The following is an 18,513-nucleotide window of genomic DNA, read 5'->3' as shown; positions in this document are numbered from 1 at the left end:
TGAATTTCAACCATTTGATGTGATGTTGGGAGACATGTCATACATCTACAAATAAATGGTTAGTCTATTTCTGATAAGAAAATGGATTGGATAAAATTCCACTTCTCTGCTTAATTTTACACAAAAACAATACTCCACTCTACCGAGATAAGCTCAAATTGGTGATCCCATTCATAAATCCATGGTAAAATTACACAAGAACCGTTCCATTTTTCCTTGCAAGCATAGAAAATCCCAAATCTTGAAAACCTTTTTGCTTCTGTTCGGTTTTCTGTATGGTTACTAGTCTTCTTTGTTCACACTTGGAGCAAAAGGTCTATTTTGATGCAAGGACCCCTCACTATAGATTTGACCTTATTTAGATCCTAAGTGTATTGTATTTGATAATTTATGAATTTGGTATGTGTGAGACCTCATATTATACACCAAGTATTCTTCTTTGCTCCTTGACCCAAAAAAAAACAAAAGGTATTCTTCTTGGGTAATTGATATACTCCCCAACTATTTGAATGCCTTGAAATTATTATTACTAAGAAATTCACATGGAATCCACACATTTTATGTGTCTAAGCATAAATTTCATGCCTTGCACAAACCATCAATATTCGAATTTCTTGTCCACACATCTCTTCAAGAGTTTGAATCTTTTTAGAACTAGGACAAAATCTGCTATACTTATATATAAGAGGTACCCTGAGAATGTAGTCAAAGGCATATGTAAATGAATCTTAGATCCCAGAAAGAAGAAAAAATCCCTACCAAAAAGTATTACCCCCATATGAGATTTTTGTAAAGTGAGCAATCGCCCCACACTACACTGTGTTCTATGAGCAATCCCTACCAATAGAAGAATTTGAACAACAATTACTTTTTTTTTTTAATGTAATTCCAAGTTTCCAACTACAAAAACTTTAACTTGACATGATAATTTACCCAAAACCAAAACCAAAACCTAACCCGTACACAAAGAAAACACTAATACATTATACACCACTCCAGCAAGCACTTCCAGAAATGGCAAATGAGAGATCAGCTTGAGCGATATGATGGAAAGACTTTTTCTTTTTGGATGATAGATGGGAGGCTGTTGGATAATTAAGGAGATTAAGGAATTTGCGTTCATGGAGACTATTGATCATAGACGAGGGTAAGTTTCCATGGCTCTTTGCCCAACCATGAAACTGTTCATGCTAGATTCAAACTTGCAACTCAACCATCCTTCCTGCAAGATAATTCAAAATCCAAGTCCAAATCCCTGGTCACAAGGTCTATAGCACCTGTTTCACATTGCTGCTAGATCATAATTGCCCATAAAAATTTTGAAGGTCGAGACAATGACCTGGCCTTGACATCAAGAAATGAGTGAATTGATCACCTGAAGGCAGAGAGACAAGAGGGAGGCATTTCCATCAGAAGTCAACATCAACCAGAACAGAAAAAGACCACTTTGAGTGACAGTACTGGAAGGAAGGTTCAAGGAAAGTGTCCATATATAAAAATCAAAGAACATGAATAGCTGAGGGTCATATCTGAACCATAGATAGAACAGAAAAATGCAAGAGAATGTACAGGGTATGGTTAGCTTAGATTGCTGGTAAAATACAATAGCGTGCTAAACAGTTACCTTCAACCCAGGAAGTTGCAGTAACTGCACGTCATGGTTGGAGAAAATGTACGGCTACTTAAACCAACAAAGGCACCATAGAGCAGTAAGCAGACCAAGGAGTTCTAGAATGTAAGACTAGACAAAACCATCTGCAGCAACACCTATGTGAAAACAACAGGGCACCAATCTAAGCCCTTCTCTTTTTTCTTTCAGATGAATTTCTCGGCCCTACTTGTGAGATGGAAAACAATCAAAAATGAAGCAAACGGCCACAAACTGGGAATACTTCTGCAAGAGCATTTAAATTCTAAATATAATTTGAACATATATTATGAGATAACATCCTTCTGATGAATATGGAATGCAAAAATGATTGATACTGGTCTATTGATACCCCAGTACCATGTACATACTGACAACAAAATGAACCAAAAGAAGGGGGGTGGGGGAGGGGAATAAACACACATCAAACTTCTAAGGACCAGAAAAGGGAGAAAGGGTAGGGAAAGAGAGGGCTGGGGTATCAGAAATGACGAACTCCCCATCCCTGTTTCCTGATTTTCAAGGACAACAAAGACCGGAACTAATTGTCCAGAAAAATCCACATCATGGTAGCAACCTACACAACACTTGCTTGACAAATTTAGTTTACATTTGTGCAGATAATATATTAGCACCACCACCACCTTGTAGGACCGCACAAGACTAGGAAGCCGTCCACACCTGAGGTAGCAGTTGAACTTTTGTTGTATAACAGCCCTTCATAAGGATGCCTCTACATGATGGTGCTCAAGGTTCCGGAGTACAATCCTCGCAAAGATTTTGGCTTCAATAGGAGCTGTGGCAGCAGCAGCTGCAGCACGTAGCACCCTAGCTGCTCCAGCCTTCTGCAAGAGACCAGCATGGTGCGCCGCATGCCGGCCCCCTGGGATGGTAAACTGAAACAAGAGTGAAAGGATTCATTTAAGACAATAAATTTTTTGTCATTTCCATCAAAATCTAAAAGAAAAATCAGAAAAATAGACTCCAAACAGGGGAGATCTGGGTAATGGACATGTTGTCCTAACCTGGAGAAGAGCAAAAGCTGCACAGGCCTTTAGAATGGAGGAAGAATTTCGAAGCATGGTAACAAATCTTCCGATCTCAGCTCCACTGAAGAATCAACAAACAAAATTAATGACAACAAAGAAATCAGTGAAAGCCACAAATACCTCAAAAAGTAGAACACAAAATTCCAAACATAGTACGTCAATCCAGCTAGGCAGCAGTAACAGATTGAAATAGCATTGCCCCATGATAACACATGCATATCCATCATACAGACATTAGATGTATAATAAGAGAATTGTACCAAAGATGGGAAACATAGGAGTAGAGCAGTAAAGCAATCCATACAAAAAATTTAGTGTACAAATGAAATGTGTTGAAATAAAAACCTGCATCTCAAATGCCCAGCTTCCTGAATACGTGCTCCTTCAGCTACTTGTGCCAAGGCTGCAGGAGCGGATGATGAAGCAGCTGCGTAGAAGGTTTGTGGATCAGAAAATGTAAGCACAAAGGCTTCAATGTGCTTCAAGGCCATCCTCCTAGCACCATCTAAGCTGACACTCTTCGAAACACCTTCCGATGAAGACCCTATTAATGCAATTTCGTCCATCCTGCGGAGGATGTACATGACATTTTAGAATGTATATGAGACACTTAAGTTAATCCAAAAAGTATGTCACTGATGTTATCAGCAGTCAGCACATCTGCGAAGTCAATTGTCAATTATGCAGTAGACCATTATGTAAATGCCCCAGATGCATAAGATGCATGCGTCACAGATCAATCCCAGCCAACACCAATCCTACCCAAGATGGATTAGTCAATCTCGACTGGATTGATCACCGGTCCTCTGATGTAAGAAGGAACAGCCTCAGCTGACCAACCTTTAGACAACACTCTCGCTTAGATACCATGTTTATGTACCTGATGGCACCATTTAACAGTTTTAGCTTCCCTATTAGTATTATATCAGCATGAGGACAAATGGAGGTGGCAGTTGAAAAATGGATAGCCTATTGACTCTCAAGGGTCTTGATGACAAGCAAACTCAAGAACATAAAAACAAATTGAACCACAAAAGGGGGTTTCTGTCAGGAAGCAGTAAACATAGAAAAAGGCCATCATATTATGCAGGATAACCAAAAAACTAATGTACCTCCCATCAAACATGTAAGCTAATGCCAAAGCAGCCATAAAGCGGGCCATTTTTGATTCTGATGAAGAACACAAATGAACAAGAGCTGGAACTCCCCCTTCCTCAACAATACGAAGAGCATTGCCCGGATTAAAGGCAAGGTTCCATAGTGCTCCAGCTGCAGTCTCATGAACATCCTGCAAAAGTAAAATTTGCTTCGTGTACAGTCTCACCATGCAAAAAGTATTTCCATTCAAAGCCAAATAATAGCGTTTCTCACACTAAGGAATCAGTCAATAGACATTTATATAGCATCTGTGGAAAGATAAATGCATACATATATGTATTTACATTTGCAAAATCAGATACCACTTTTTCAACAGATAGTATTCAATGCTTCAACCCCAAGCTTACTAGCTAAGGGAAATGTCTGTATTTAATACCATGGGACACACCGTAAGCAAGAATGAACATCTTATGCATCCCTCAGCTACTTCAATCATCTAAAACCCGACTGTCATTTATTACAGCAGTAAAATTGCACAAATAACATTTTGACCAAAGAAGATTTCACAAATAAAAACAGCAAGAAAACATTTTTTTCATAAAAAAGAGCAAGAAAACTTATTTAGCCTTTTGACTTGGGTTAGTCATTGCACAAATAATCGCAGGTCCCTAAACTTGTAGACAGGGGAAATAGTTATTAAAGAGAAACTGAACTGAAAGACAGAACATGGCTCAGAAAGCTCAGCCTCTACACAGCAAGAAAAAGAAAAAGATAATTGATGGTATCTACATATTAAGAGGAAATCTAGACAGGAAAAATGATACAGTTACTTTGCTCTTCTTCTCCACAGTCCTGAGAAGTGAATAAGATATTCATAACCAAAGCCCTAAAGATGGAGGGGAAGGGAAATATACATAGGAAAAAAGGGCGCCGGGAGAGAACTATACAGAATTCAACACCCCGCCCCTCCCCCCCCCCCCCCAAAAAAAAAAAAAAGAGGAGGAAATCTAGACAGCAATCAGACCTATATGTAGTGGAAGCTACAAAGATCACCGTTTATTCACTAATTCACACCAGCATGCAACAACTGCGTTGTTAACAAGAGTTGGTTAAGCAATGGGTAATCGCTTTATTGATTTATATATTACTTTTTATCTTGTGTAATTTTGCAGCAGCAGAATAATATACTATTATGCATGAGAGGTTCATGAGCCACCAAAAGCCCAAAGTGCTGCAGTATAAAACACAGAAGATGGCCACAACTCAAGTATCTTTTATTACCACAACTCATAAGTAGCCCAAGGAACACATAACATCATTTTCTATACACTCAACGGCTTTAAGTAAATATGTCATAGGCTGGTCACCCTTCTAGGGTTCTTCAATCTGTGACACTACTGAAAAGCTTGTTTAGGGAGCCAGTATCTCCTAAACTTGGATGGAGAGGAATCTCAGAAGATGGACTTCCAATGCTCAATTTTTTTTTTTTCATTTGGAAAGCCCATCTCATTTGATTCCCTTCATGTTTCCCATTAGCCTTCTTGAGACTCCCCAAGGAACTGGCACAGTGCACATTGTTGTTAACTGGGGACTGGACCCTTCCCTTTTGTTGCCTACTAGGCCTCCTGAGCTTGTGGTTTCTTCTGTATGGTTCTCTCCCGCCTCATTTTTTTCCCGTGTATATTCCCCTTACCCTCCCCCTTCAGGGCTTTGGTTATGAATATCTTATTTACCCAAAAAAAATATACACATAGTGTTAAAAACAAGGCCACATTCTACTAATAACTTCAATTTGATCAATGCAAAAATTAAGATTTATTAGACACTGGAAGAAAATGACTCAGGACCTCCTGGATAAGCTTTTGGAAGCAATTTTTTCAGCTTCCAGCTGGCAAAGACAAAATAACAAAAAAAAAAAATTTGGGCTCCCAGATGCCAAAAAGCTCTCCCCGAACATTTTCTTGATTGGCCCACGGATGACCAAAGCTCCAGAAAAAATAACAAGCTTCCATTCCCCATCTAAGAAATTTACAAACAATTCAATAAGATACATACATTCCAACCTAAAAGCATTCAGGAAGCAGTCAGATATGTACACATGCTTGTCAATTGCCCCTCTTTCCCCAGAAGCTAACTAGGGCAGTTAATGTTCAAGCATAAAGCAAACAAATAGAAATAATGAAGGAAAACAAAAATCTTGAAAGACAGAAAAAATATATTAACCAAGATGGGATACTAACCTCAACATCTGACCGTGCAAGTGCAATAAGGGGTGCAACACCTCCTTCCCGTCCAATGGCAATGCTAAAAGGAAAAGAAAAGAATAAATCCTTCTACCGGAGAGAATGCAAGAGTAAAAGAACAAATTCAACTTGCCAGTAGCATCATGCTAAAATTTCAAACTGCAAGCTTGAAGTATAACAAGGTCACACACAGCAAATTGTAACTTAAATTACCTTTAAGACCTGTAATAACTTTGATGAACTACATGACACTTTTTCTTGATATAGCTGACCCCAAATAGCTAGGAAGTGATAAGATGATTGGTACAGGAGAGGTTTGGGAAACCTAGAAGATTATCCTAACTCGAAGGTAGGAAGGGTATCCAACTCATACCTCAGCATATATGCAGAATTTGTCAACAAGTACAGCCATAAATAAATAAATAAAATGTAATATGTACAGATTTCTTGTCAATTATGTAAAAAAAAAAAATGAGATCATTATCATCAGCACCTTCTTTTGCTATCTCATGGGTTTGGATGCCATGCATATGTTTGAAATTACTAACCAACTCCAACAGTACATCATATATAGATTGACCCTTGCTGTCTCATGGGTTAGAATGCTGTGAAAAAAATCCTAAATCACTACCTAACGAAATCAAATGTATCTTCCAGACCTCCTTCTGTTACGTCTTATGTGTGACCCAGATTCTTGTACCTGACTTTGAAGATGGATACGCACTGACATGTTTTGCTGGGTAACCCAAATGACCTGTTTTGTGAGATCTGTGACCGAGAGCCGTTTACCTAATTGAAATATATATATATATATATATATATATATATATATATATATATATATATTCTCTCACGGAATCATTGTGAGATTTTGGGATTTACGCCTTAGTGTTTTGGGTGAGAGATTTTTTAATACCGTATTGGTGATTGATTGAGATATCTCCATTCTAAGCTTATTCCTAGATAGTGACAGTTCTTTCTTTTCACAGTGGAGGTAGCACATCGAGTTGGTGTGCAACCCACTGTCCATGTAAAATATCTATGTTGCGTCGATAATTTTCAGTTCATTTCATGATTTCTTGGTGTTCGTTTTAACACCTTGTTGGATGATAAATATTCAAGGTACACAGGCACTGAAGTTGAGACAAAAAAATGGAAATTTTGGCAACTGATACGAAAACTGGTAATAGCTTCAGCAGTAAGGAAAATCTGGGTTTATGGGAGAATTGGCTAAGGAGGGCCAATGGAATTAGGTTACCACTTAGCACAATCTTTCACCACAGTCAGTATATTCCAGTCATCATGCTTGAATAATTGAGTCTATGGGCTGCTATAGCTTGAAGAAGAGAAAGGAGGAAGGGAAAAAAAAAGAGAGAGAGAAAAGAAAGAAATAAGGGTCTTAAGAAGTGAAAATGGATGTCGGGAAAAATATAATGGAATAAAACCAGTCGCAGTAGAATAGAACTTGAAAGAGAGAAGGAGACAAATTTGAAGCCTGGATTTGCTCCCGAAATTGCAGTGTCATTCACGTTATACGGGGAAAAAAAGATTAATCTCACAAGTTTCAAATACTTCCATTCTTTCATTAATGAGTACAAGGGCCTCACAAACAAGGTTCAAATCCAGGTATTCGAATCAGGATCAATCATTGTCAATACCAAACCAGATAAGTAACACTCACTTTAGATCAGTCTAAAGTGGAAAAAATATCAGTTTTGTTGGATAGGTCTATCCATCTCCTCCATCCTCTCAGCTCTCTTGTAGTTTGAATCCCTCTCTGGGCTCCAAGTCAACCTTGATAAGTCCACCATCTTTCTCACTGGTGTCCTTGATCAGCTTCGTGCGTCTCTCCTCCAGCTCTCGGGTTTCAAACTTGGATCCTTTCCTGTGGTTTATCTTGGTCTCCCGCTCATCCCAGGTAGATTCACTCGTCACCACTGCCTCCCTATGCTTGACAATATCCGTAAGAAGCTTCAACTTTGGAAGGGTAAGCTTCTATCTTTTGCTGGAAGAGTGGTCATCATCCAGTCTCTCCTTTAGTCCCCCTATCTCTATTGATGCGGGATTTTTTCGATCCCCAAATCTACCATCCGTGTCATGGAGTCTATATTTTGTGCCTTCCTTTGGAAAGGGCAGGAAGCCTCACGCACCATCCACCTGGTCAGTTGGTCTTCCATCTGCCACCCTACCTCTGAAAGAGGCTTGGGAATCCGCCGGCTCTCTGATGTTAACGTTGCCTGCCTCCTCAAACTTAATTGGAAGATTGCCACTAAGCATGATTCTATTTGGATTAGGTGGGTCTACTCTTTCCATCTCCGGTCTGATCCCTCTAGACTGTCCCTATGCCCTCCAACCCTTCTTGGGTCTGGAGGAAAATTCTCTTGTAGCGCCCTTGCGCCATCTCCGCTATCTCTACTTCCATCTCCTCTGGCTCCTCCACCTCCTTCTAGCTTGATCCGTGGCATTTGTTGGGCATTCTCTTTAACCTCTTTGGTCCCCGCACTGTCTATGACATCCGTATCCCCAAAACCACCCCCATGTCTACCTTCATATCAAATGGGTCCTGGGTCCCGGGTCCCCTACCCCCTCCCCATTCTCACACAGGTTTGGGAATCCCTCTTCCCCCCCCCCCTTAACTCCTTTAGAGACCTCATTGTTTGGCTCCCTTCCCCCTCCAAAACCTTCTCCACCTCTTCAGCTTGGAACCTCCTCAGACCCCATAACCCTAAGCCCCTTGGTTTGGTTCAAAGGTTTCATTCCCCGCCACTCCCTTACCCTTTGGAGAGCCCTTAACCTTGCCCTCCCCACCCAATCCTTCCTTATTGACCGCTATATCCCTGTTAATCCAAATTGCATCCTATGTTGAAACGGTGTGGAGAACCTGGAGCACCTTTTCTTTTCTTGCTCCTTCTCCAGATCTATCTGGGGAAAAGCCCTAGCTTCCATTTGGCCCCGTTCAAGGCGATCCTATGGGTTCTTTCGAGATTGGTCTTGGACTTTGAGAAACTTTTCAGGCTCTTCAATTTGAGATCGGATTGGTAAGCTAGTGTATTGTGCCTTGATCCACCACCTATGGTGGGAACGCAATCTTCGGAGATGGACATCTAAATCCTGCTCTATAGATTGGATTTGGAACGCCATCTATTTTTATGTTTCTTCTAGACAGTTAGCCATTCCCCATCTCCCTGTTGATGATACCCCAAAGAACAAACTTATTGTTGTCTCCTGGGGTCTTAATTCTTCTTAAAGGCCTTGTACTCTTGTTTCTTTTGTTTAATATATTTTTTATTCATCAAAAAAAAATCAGAAGTACTAAAAAAAACTTAGAAAATACATAATAAAAGAGTCGATTATAACCTTACTCATCACAACTTTAATCCCTAATCTATATCTTAGCTTTCTTGACTTCCTTCCTCAACCTTGCCTACTATCACCATTATAGCCATCAAACTCCCATCTTTTTGTTTACCTTACGTCTTTAGAGAAGCAAGTCTTCTTTATCCTATCCCAGATTAAGTAGGGTAACAAGAATCCCACCCTTCTTTTTTTCTCTTGCAAATTTGCAGCTTCTCAAATCTCCAAAATGCAAATATTGATTTTAAAACTCTTAACCACCTCATGAAATGAAATCTACAAATTTCAGATCCAATCAACGTCTACATAGAATGAAATTGTTACTTAACTGATTCCCCAATCAAGTTCTTAACTTGGCATCTTTATTTGTGCAATTGGAGCTTGAAGGCCATGGGCTTCTCCCTTAAAAGGGTGGAGAGCCGATTAGTAAGAATGGAATTTAAGAGCAAGGAGCACAGAAATCAAAGAAGAAAAGGGTAAAGAGAAGGCACACAGGTGCAACCACATAAACTACTCAAACCATAACTCAACTATTCCATTATATTCAACTTTTCAAAAAATTGTGAATTACGGGACTGCAAATCGAAGACAGAAAAAGAGAAGTCTGGTATGACATGTTAGATGGGGGGAGGGATACTATGGGAAATTAGACAAATAGTAGATTCTTAATTGGAATGAACAAATAAGAGAGAGGTAGTACAGTAAAGCTTGGAACTAAATAAAAAAGAATTAATAATAAAGAGGAAAATGAGGGTCAAGTTAGTAAAAGAGGGAAAGAGCATAAAGAAACAGATAAAAGGGAAATTATGAGAAGGCATACCATATCCGTGACTCCTGCAGAGAAAACGGCAGAACCTCACAAAGAGTTGGAGTTAGATTCGACTTCAACGGAAGGAATATGAATTGCAGCGATAGTTCAAGCACGTATGTAATTTTATTTTGAGTGATACCGTTCTGCGTCCCCTACTCAACCAGGTATGTAACTTTATTTTTATTTTTTGCGGATACAATATTGATCGAAGGGAGGAGTCAACTCAGTGACGTTCAAGGGGGTTTCTAATTTGGCGAGGAATTTAGGTGGAGACCATAGGAATTTATAGAAAAAGGATTGTCTGGTAATTGCAGGATAGGACTTACCTAGGCCGTGGGTTCCAGTGGCAGATGGGTAAGAGTTCTGATGGTAGAAGAAATGAGAGATCCATCGGCATGAAAAGGATGGTGACATAAAGGTTACAGCGGCAAGAAAGGAGATGTGATTACTGTTGTCCATGGAACAGTGATGGGGCCTGGGGGAAAGAGACCGATGGGGAAGGATGATGAATTTTTCGGCTATGATACCAGATTGGCAGAGAGCCGATTAGGAAGAAGAAAATTTAAGAGTTGCCAGGGCAAGGAGAAATCACTTAAGAAGAAAATGGGGAGAAGAATGCACCCACACAGCAACACTGGTTACTCGAACCATAACAACTATTTTATCCAACTCAACTAGTCCAATATGTTGGCTACAAGCATTTACATCATTAAAAAGCAGACTTCACTAAGGTAAGAAATTTAACAGAAAAAAAAAAACACAGAGACACACACTCACTCACTCACTAAGGTAAGAACTATACAATTATGTTAGGACCCCTAACAATTTAAAACTTGCTAAAACTATTTCTGTATCTTACCCAAAACAAAGATCTCCAAACATAACTATCCCAATAAATAAATAATAATATCCTAATCACCCATCAGAATAAAACCATATTTGGACCCAATTCTTGGTCTCAGTTGCCAATGAGTTTGGGTCAGTCCAAGGTAGTTCACCTATATCGCAAATCTGATTGTAGAAAAATAAAAATATATACAGTGTTCAAAACAATTTGTGTCATGGTATACATTGTGCTGCAGTTGTATAAGCATCACAGACATCTTCAATGGTATGCAACTCGTGGTTTGTATTGAGTGATCAGTGTTTTATATGTGTTTCCCTAATCTAATGTATATATTGACTGTTTTAATATCATAATTACGGCTAGCGTACAGCAACATTCAGCATACACTACAAAACCTGGGTGCAGATTACATATAACATTTTAGGATTTTTTTTTTTTTTTTTTGGGGGGGGGGGGGGGTTGAAACTAATACATGGAATAGGTCTAAAACAATAAAAATATGGACAAAGCATCAAAACCTAAGATTTGATTGATGTAGAGAACTCCCAGGTTTTGGTCAGAACTGGAGACACTGCTGAAACCTGCCTCCAACAAACCAAATACTGAATCCTTGCGTAAAATAACAACCCATATAACTACAACATAGTAACACTATGATAAAACAAGATAATAAATCTGGCCCCAAGTTAAGTACAAAAGAATAACAAAAAGAACTAAATATAATAATGGTCATCTAACTTATGAAGTGACATGTGACTGCATGTGTCAGTCTCTGTCCTAAATCCTTCAGTGGCAACTCAATTAATGATGAGATTCACCACACATTGTCAGGAAAACCTTAAAATATCAAGTCCAGATTCATTGAAAGGACTTGGCAAAAGTTTCCCCTGCCGACGAATCTACTAACATCCTTCTTCATTTTCAAAAATCATTTGGAGAGTAGTAAGAAATCCAATAGGACATTTTCTATTTTTGGATTTACTCATTAAATTATCTATTTTTGCTTGTTGCCAAAGTGCCAAATTACATGCCGGTGTTTATTCTTCTTTCCCATTGCCAAGTCAATTCAATGACAAGTGGTCATAAACAGAAGGCGTAAGGTGCTAGTTCACTTTACTCTCAGCCTGCTGCTTGCAAAAACTCCAACAAGTGCCACAAGAAAATGCAAATTCTAGTCGTGAGCTCAAGATTATAAAACATTAATAGAAGTTATCGAAGAATGTTCCGCAAGTATGCACTGAATTTCAGATACTACTCTAAAAACCAGAGATAACAACCAAAAGAAATGCTTTGACACTATATGACACAGTCAGGAAGAAAAATAATATTTTCCATACCTATTAGCTTCTGATACCGATAATCCCCACAAAGCGCCTGCAGCCCGTTCCTGAAGACCTTGGGAAGCATTTGAGCAGTTCTGAGCAAGGGCAACCTATAGAACAAATATTTAATCATCATATTGATTTTAAGCTCAAAGAAAATAAGCTAAAAGAGATGCAGAAAATTGCATCTAAACTGTAAAGGTAAATCAAAAGTGTCCAGGCCACCAAAGAGTTCATCACACTTCACCAATCCCACTTAGAGCCAGCAAGTATTTATATTCCCGTTCATTCTTTTCTTCTTTCTGCTTTCCAGGAATAGGGGATGGGATGAACAATCAACTTATCCCTCAATATCACCCCAAAAAAAAAAAAAAAATCCTTTTACTTGGGGGGGTGGGTGGGGGATGCATGTATGTGAGTAAACTTAAATAAAGGTTGTACAGGACTACTAAGGTCCAATTCACACTTCACGCAAACAACATAAACATACCAAGGCCTCCACACCACCGGCTGCAGCAATTGCTTCTCGATTTCGATCATCAAATGACAAATTCCACAAAGCGCCAGCAGCTTCTTGCCTGTTTTATGAAAAATACATGCTGTCCTCATCACACAATAGGTAATGTCAAGCAAATAAATCACCTTTACAAAAAATTAAAGCATGTGAGGTTCAGTAAGAAACTAATATACCAAATAAATCATTTAAACCCCAAAGTAAAGGTACCAGGCCAAGAATTTGAGGAATTTTCTATTTCTGAGTAAATAAATTGGCTGAATAAGGAAGTCAACTGATACATAGAACTTAGGCATTCCATTTGAGATAACCAATAACAATGTCAATACATCAATATTTAATTTAGAGAAAGAGAGAGAAAGAGAGAGAGAGAGAGAGAGAGAGAGAGAGAGAGAGAGAGAGAGAACATTTTTTATGGAGACAAAACAAACACAGATCTTCCATCTTTCTTTTCCAGAAATAGATGCAAATAACACAGCTTTTCATTCTTTCAAATCAAATTACTCAAGAAGAGGAGAGTGTATAAGTGGTCTGACTACACCAGCAGAAGATTTGTTAGAACTGTTGATCCAAATTATACACCATGAGTGACCATTTTCATCATTGCAGTTAAATTACCTATCATGGTAGAATGATCGCTCAGTGAAAAGTCAACCAGCAATCCCAATATGAAGTCAATTGATTAGCTTTTATCAGACACAACGAAAACCAATGAGTCCAGCATTGATAACTACACCTCCAATACAGAAAAGTAGTAAATGCTACATTGCCTTGACATGTCAAAGGATAGAGTAAAGCATTCTGTACTGCTTCTGTTTGAAAGTTTCGAAGCCACATGGTAAAGGAAACTAAATGCAATCAGTGCCAGAGATACAGAATCAGTGAAAACTTTGGCCAAAGACAGAGTTCCATCAATTCATAGTGACAACCCCCTCCCTCCTCTCCTCCCGTTCTCACCCATCCTCCCCAACCCCCCCCCCCCCCAAAAAAAAGGCCCCCGGTTCCATCAATTCATAGTGACAACCCCCTCCCTCCTCTCCTCCCGTTCTCACCCATCCTCCCCAACCCCCCCCCCCCACACAAAAAAAAAAACCAAAAAAATCCAGCCATCCATAAATGGTCAGTCAAAGAATAACAACTCTGCCCAATCCAACAAAAAGGGGTCAGCAACGTGGATCCTCAAATGCGAACAACAATGACAAATAAAACAAATACTCCACACATTTGAGCAAGGCATGTTCAAATAAATTAACTATGGATCGAGATCCGCATGCATTGCTTTATGCTCAGTGGTTTCAGAAAAACTGAGTAGATTACCTGACACCTTCATGTTGGGAGTTAGTTAGTTGCACCAGTGCTTCAAGTGCACCTGCTTCTTGTCCAACTGCAGCATTGTTACTGTTACTATCCCCGTGGGCAGCCAAATTAGCTAAAGCACGAGCAGCCTAGAAAGAAATGAGTACCAACAACCTCCTTTTACTTCAATAAAGAACAAATTGAAAGAAATAAAAGAAAACTATCTGGCCACAATATGAAAGGCTCCCGAGACTGGGCTTACCAAGGAATTTATCTTTTTCTAATAGTTCTAACAAAGGAATTTATATATGTACATATTTTTTTCCAATTGATCAAGGAAAGGAATACCTACCAAGGAGAAAGTCTACAAAAGGAATGGGAGACCAACTTAGTCCAATTCAGGAAATACTTAAGACAACTCAACCTAAGGGTAGTACATTCACAATGACTTTATGATGGAATACTTATTTTCTTACAGAGTTACAGATCCCATTCGATGCACCACATGGATCAATAGATACAAGCAAAGATGTCTAAGGAAATTAAAGGCTAGTAGCTATAAGAGTCACCAAATAATGAAAGATAAGTAATTTCTCAAATAAAGAAAAATGATACCTGCTCTTGCACTCCTTCATACTTGCAAGACCGAGCAAGCATCACCAAAGCGTGTACACCACCTGCTAGAGCAACTTCCATGCTACACTTATCATCAGCTGCCAAATTAGCAAGAGCACCAGCAGCACGTTCCTGACATCAAGAATAAAACAATAAAAAAGATCACCTTAATCTTTCCATTCACCAGAACCCTGCTTCTTCAGAACATAAATGATATACAATAAGCAAGGACATACGAGAACTCCATCACCACCAGAAGCAGGCCACTTGAAAACAAGATCCACTAGAGCTTTTACGCCACCTGCCTCAGCAATGGCACCCTGAAGAGGGGGGGAGGGGACAGAACTATATTATAACCAAAACTTGGAAGAAAGCATCATCAGGTAGCAGCAGCAACAGTAACCTTGTGCTCCTCTCCTACGGAAAGATTCCACAGGCCACCAGCAGCCTCTTCAGCCACCATCCTGTTCATAGACCTTGCTAAATTTGCAAGTATATTGATCCCTCCTTCTTCTGCAACAGCTTTTGCAACTTTTGCATTGACAGACAAGTTTGCTATGGCCTGCATATGTGATGAGTTTAAAACAATCATCCGAATTTCTATGATACATGTAAGAATCAAGTTCAGAAACTCTGTTAAACTCAGAGCGGTACTCTTACCTTCGCGGATTCTGACTGCAGACCTTCAATACAAGATTTTGCGAGGTCTAGAAGTAAGCGTATTCCACCGTCCCGCATAACTGCCTCGGCCCTTCCACAATGTACTGTAGCATTTTCATCATCAATGACAACAAATGAAGCAAGACCTGTAGCTGCTCTTTCCTGAACGTCTTCCTGGGAACTCTGAATTAGATTCAGTAACAATGCAGCCCCTTGCCTTAGCCAGAAACTATCCAGTCCCTGTGGATTGCACTCAGCAATACGCAGTAGCGAATGCGAGAGAATCCCTTCAAGCCAAGTCATAAGCTCATTTAAGTTTTTATCCCCGGTCTTCAGATTCCTCCAATCCGAGAATACACTTCTATCATTGTTTGTAATATCGGCGAATAATGAAGCCAGTGCTTTGAAAATGTCATTGAAAAGAGCAAGTAATAACTTACCCTTGTAATTATATGACATATAGTTGCCTTCTTCTTCAAGAAGGGTACAGTTGAGGGCACAAAAAACCTTCATGCTCGGTGATGAGGACAACAATCTTGAAACAGCACCAGAGCTTATATCAGTCCTACAAACATCTAACCCAATCAAGTTGGGCAGCTTACTCCACATCTGTGAAGCTGAATTCCACATTATGTTTCTTGTCCCCGCAACTGATAGAAAACGAAGTGTGACTACATTCCCTAATGCCACCTCGTCAACATTCACACAGTCCATGAAACCAATCTCTATCAGCTGCCTACAATTCTTAGCCAATGCATTGATTGCATCTCCATCAATGTCCCGAACACCCGAAAGTCGCAGCCTCTTCAACCTAGGGCAACAAAGAGCAACTGCTTTGATAGCATCACTACTAATCCTGTCACAGAAATCTGGGCCAAGCTGGAGACTTTCTAGTGCCTCATGCCGAGCTGCCATCACAGAGAGTGTTGCATCAGTAATATCACGACAAAAATCTCCACTAATCTCACGTAAACCACGCGCCTGTAGATTCATTATAGCATTAGCAGCTTCCGCCCCTCTAAAACGGAGCTTATGAAGCTTTGCACAACGGGAAGCCATGGAAGCTGCTGTAGTAGCATCACACTTATGGGCACGAAGATCCAAAGAGTTCCATAAACAAGAAGAAGAACCCAAAGCCCGCCATGTTCTACAGGTCGAAGCTAAGCTTGCTCGGTCTCGATAGTTCAAACAAGAAAACAGCTGCACAACTGTATCATCAGGTAAGCTCGTCCAATCAACCTCCCCATCCCTCTCCGAATTAGAGCCCCCATCACCGATTTCCGAGTGAAGTTGCGCAATTGTCTTCTCCTTGTCCTTCGACTGTGGTCCCTTCCTCCTCACCCTTCGAGTCATATCTCAATCAAAAGCCCCTCAATTTCCCCAAACTTCCTGAACAATTCAACCCACCAAAACACAGGTAGGCAACCTCATCAACCCTAACCCTCAAACCAGCTGCTGAATTGCCAAGATAACACAGATTTACTTCATATATGTAAGCGCGTGCACTTAAGCTATGCAAATCCCAGCAAAAATACCCATCCACCCAAGTTTATTCTCTTAAATTCTAATGCTTTGTGATGGATAAAAACAATAGCTCACAGCAGAAACAGATGGATTATTCTCGTACCTCAAATCATCATTTCTTCTAGGTTTGGTACTCTATGTAAAACCCTAATCTTCCGAGCTACCGTAGTCACAATCCACGCCTACCATTCGGCGTTTCTACGAACTGAAATTTAGAGAAGATGGAATGTGAAGCTGAGCAAGACCCGGAAAAGAAAAAGAGTTTGAGATGGCAATGAAGGGAAGCCAAACCCTCACAGTTGTCTTCCCTTTTTCCCTTCTTTGTAATTTGATGATAGTAGATTCATGGAAGGCAGAGAATTCTCTCCCTGGATGTCTGAAGAGGCAAGAGGGCTTAGGGAGGGATGATGGTGGGTTGTATGTGTTTATATAGTTTCTAAGTGTTAATTACTTACTCATGCTGGAAAATCAAAATGTAAACCCATTGATTTGTTAATAAATTTGGATTTTCATGGAATTTACAACAAAATCCAATTTTTATATATCCAATTTGTATATGTTTGTCATAATACCCTAATACCATACTACCACCCCACCCCAAAAAAAAAAAAGCCCCCTCATCCACCTTGATGAGGTTGATATCCCTTGGGATGACACTGGGAGTCTAGTTTGCTACGGGGGACTAACTCTATTTTGGACATTAACTTATGTGAAATTAAGAACATAAGTGGATATGACTGGTATCCCTCGAGAAAACATTGAACTAGTTTTGATCAAATTCTACCAACATGTGACAAGTTTCCTCGATGATGTTGTAAAATTTTACAAAGGTTGTTCGGTTTCGGGTTATGACATGTATCCGAATTTTTTATTTTTTTTTGTGGGACATATACCGAATTAAAACATATACAATCAAGCAGTAAGTTTCATCAAATGTGTTTATGGCTTTCCGCTTCCAAAAACACTCAAAACACTTTCTGGTGTTTCTTGAAGCATAAACAATTGGTGTTATTAATGGATCCCATATTGTGCACATGTTTTGTCACTTAAACTTTGTTGCTTCAATGTATTTTTGCCATTTCAAAATTCTGATCTGTTTAATGGCTATAGGCGACACGTTGCCGGTATATCACAAGTTTGTGCGCCCCTCCCCTAAACTCCTCCTCCGAGTTGTCATAAGTATAAAAGTATTTCCATTTTCGAAATCACGTAAAACAACTTCTCGCGTTTCTCTGAGCAAAAATATTTATCGTTATTAAACGAAACCTATACGCATGTTTTGTCACTTCGATTTTGTTGCTTTAGTGTATTGATGCCATTTCATAATCCCTAACTATTTAATGGCTATGGGTGACAAACTGTTGGTATATCACAAGCTTTTGTGCCCCCCCCCCCCCTTTTTTTGCCTCCTCTTTTGAGTTGATTATCATAGGTTTCATCAAATGCCTATAAAAGTGTTTCCATTTCCATAAACACTCAAAACAACTTTTGGTGTTTCTCGAGGCATAAACACTTGCTATTATTAAAGGGAT

At 39.5% G+C, this 18,513-nt stretch overlaps 1 protein-coding gene across 1 annotated transcript; it reads right to left on the bottom strand.

The window, feature by feature from the left end:
- Window positions 1-995: 995 nt before the first annotated feature.
- LOC149013038 (protein ARABIDILLO 1-like) lies at window positions 996-17,372 on the bottom strand. Its single transcript, XM_089158181.1, has 12 exons — window positions 15,458-17,372; window positions 15,201-15,359; window positions 15,034-15,117; window positions 14,798-14,929; window positions 14,204-14,331; window positions 12,863-12,950; window positions 12,388-12,482; window positions 6,036-6,099; window positions 3,810-3,985; window positions 3,043-3,264; window positions 2,674-2,758; window positions 996-2,544 (listed from the first exon to the last, which is right to left on the bottom strand). Exons 1-12 carry the CDS (start codon window positions 16,808-16,810, stop codon window positions 2,368-2,370), a joined length of 2,763 nt encoding a protein of 920 aa, XP_089014307.1. The 5' UTR covers window positions 16,811-17,372; the 3' UTR covers window positions 996-2,367.
- Between the last annotated feature and the right edge of the window lie 1,141 nt (window positions 17,373-18,513).

The sequence above is a fragment of the Hakea prostrata genome, chromosome 6 (genome assembly GCF_041222555.1).
Source record: "Hakea prostrata isolate BN-2017 chromosome 6, UWA_Hpros_2, whole genome shotgun sequence".
NCBI classification, from domain to species: domain Eukaryota; kingdom Viridiplantae; phylum Streptophyta; class Magnoliopsida; order Proteales; family Proteaceae; genus Hakea; species Hakea prostrata.
Note: the sequence above shows the minus strand (reverse complement) of the source record. Positions and strands in the feature narration are given on the sequence as shown.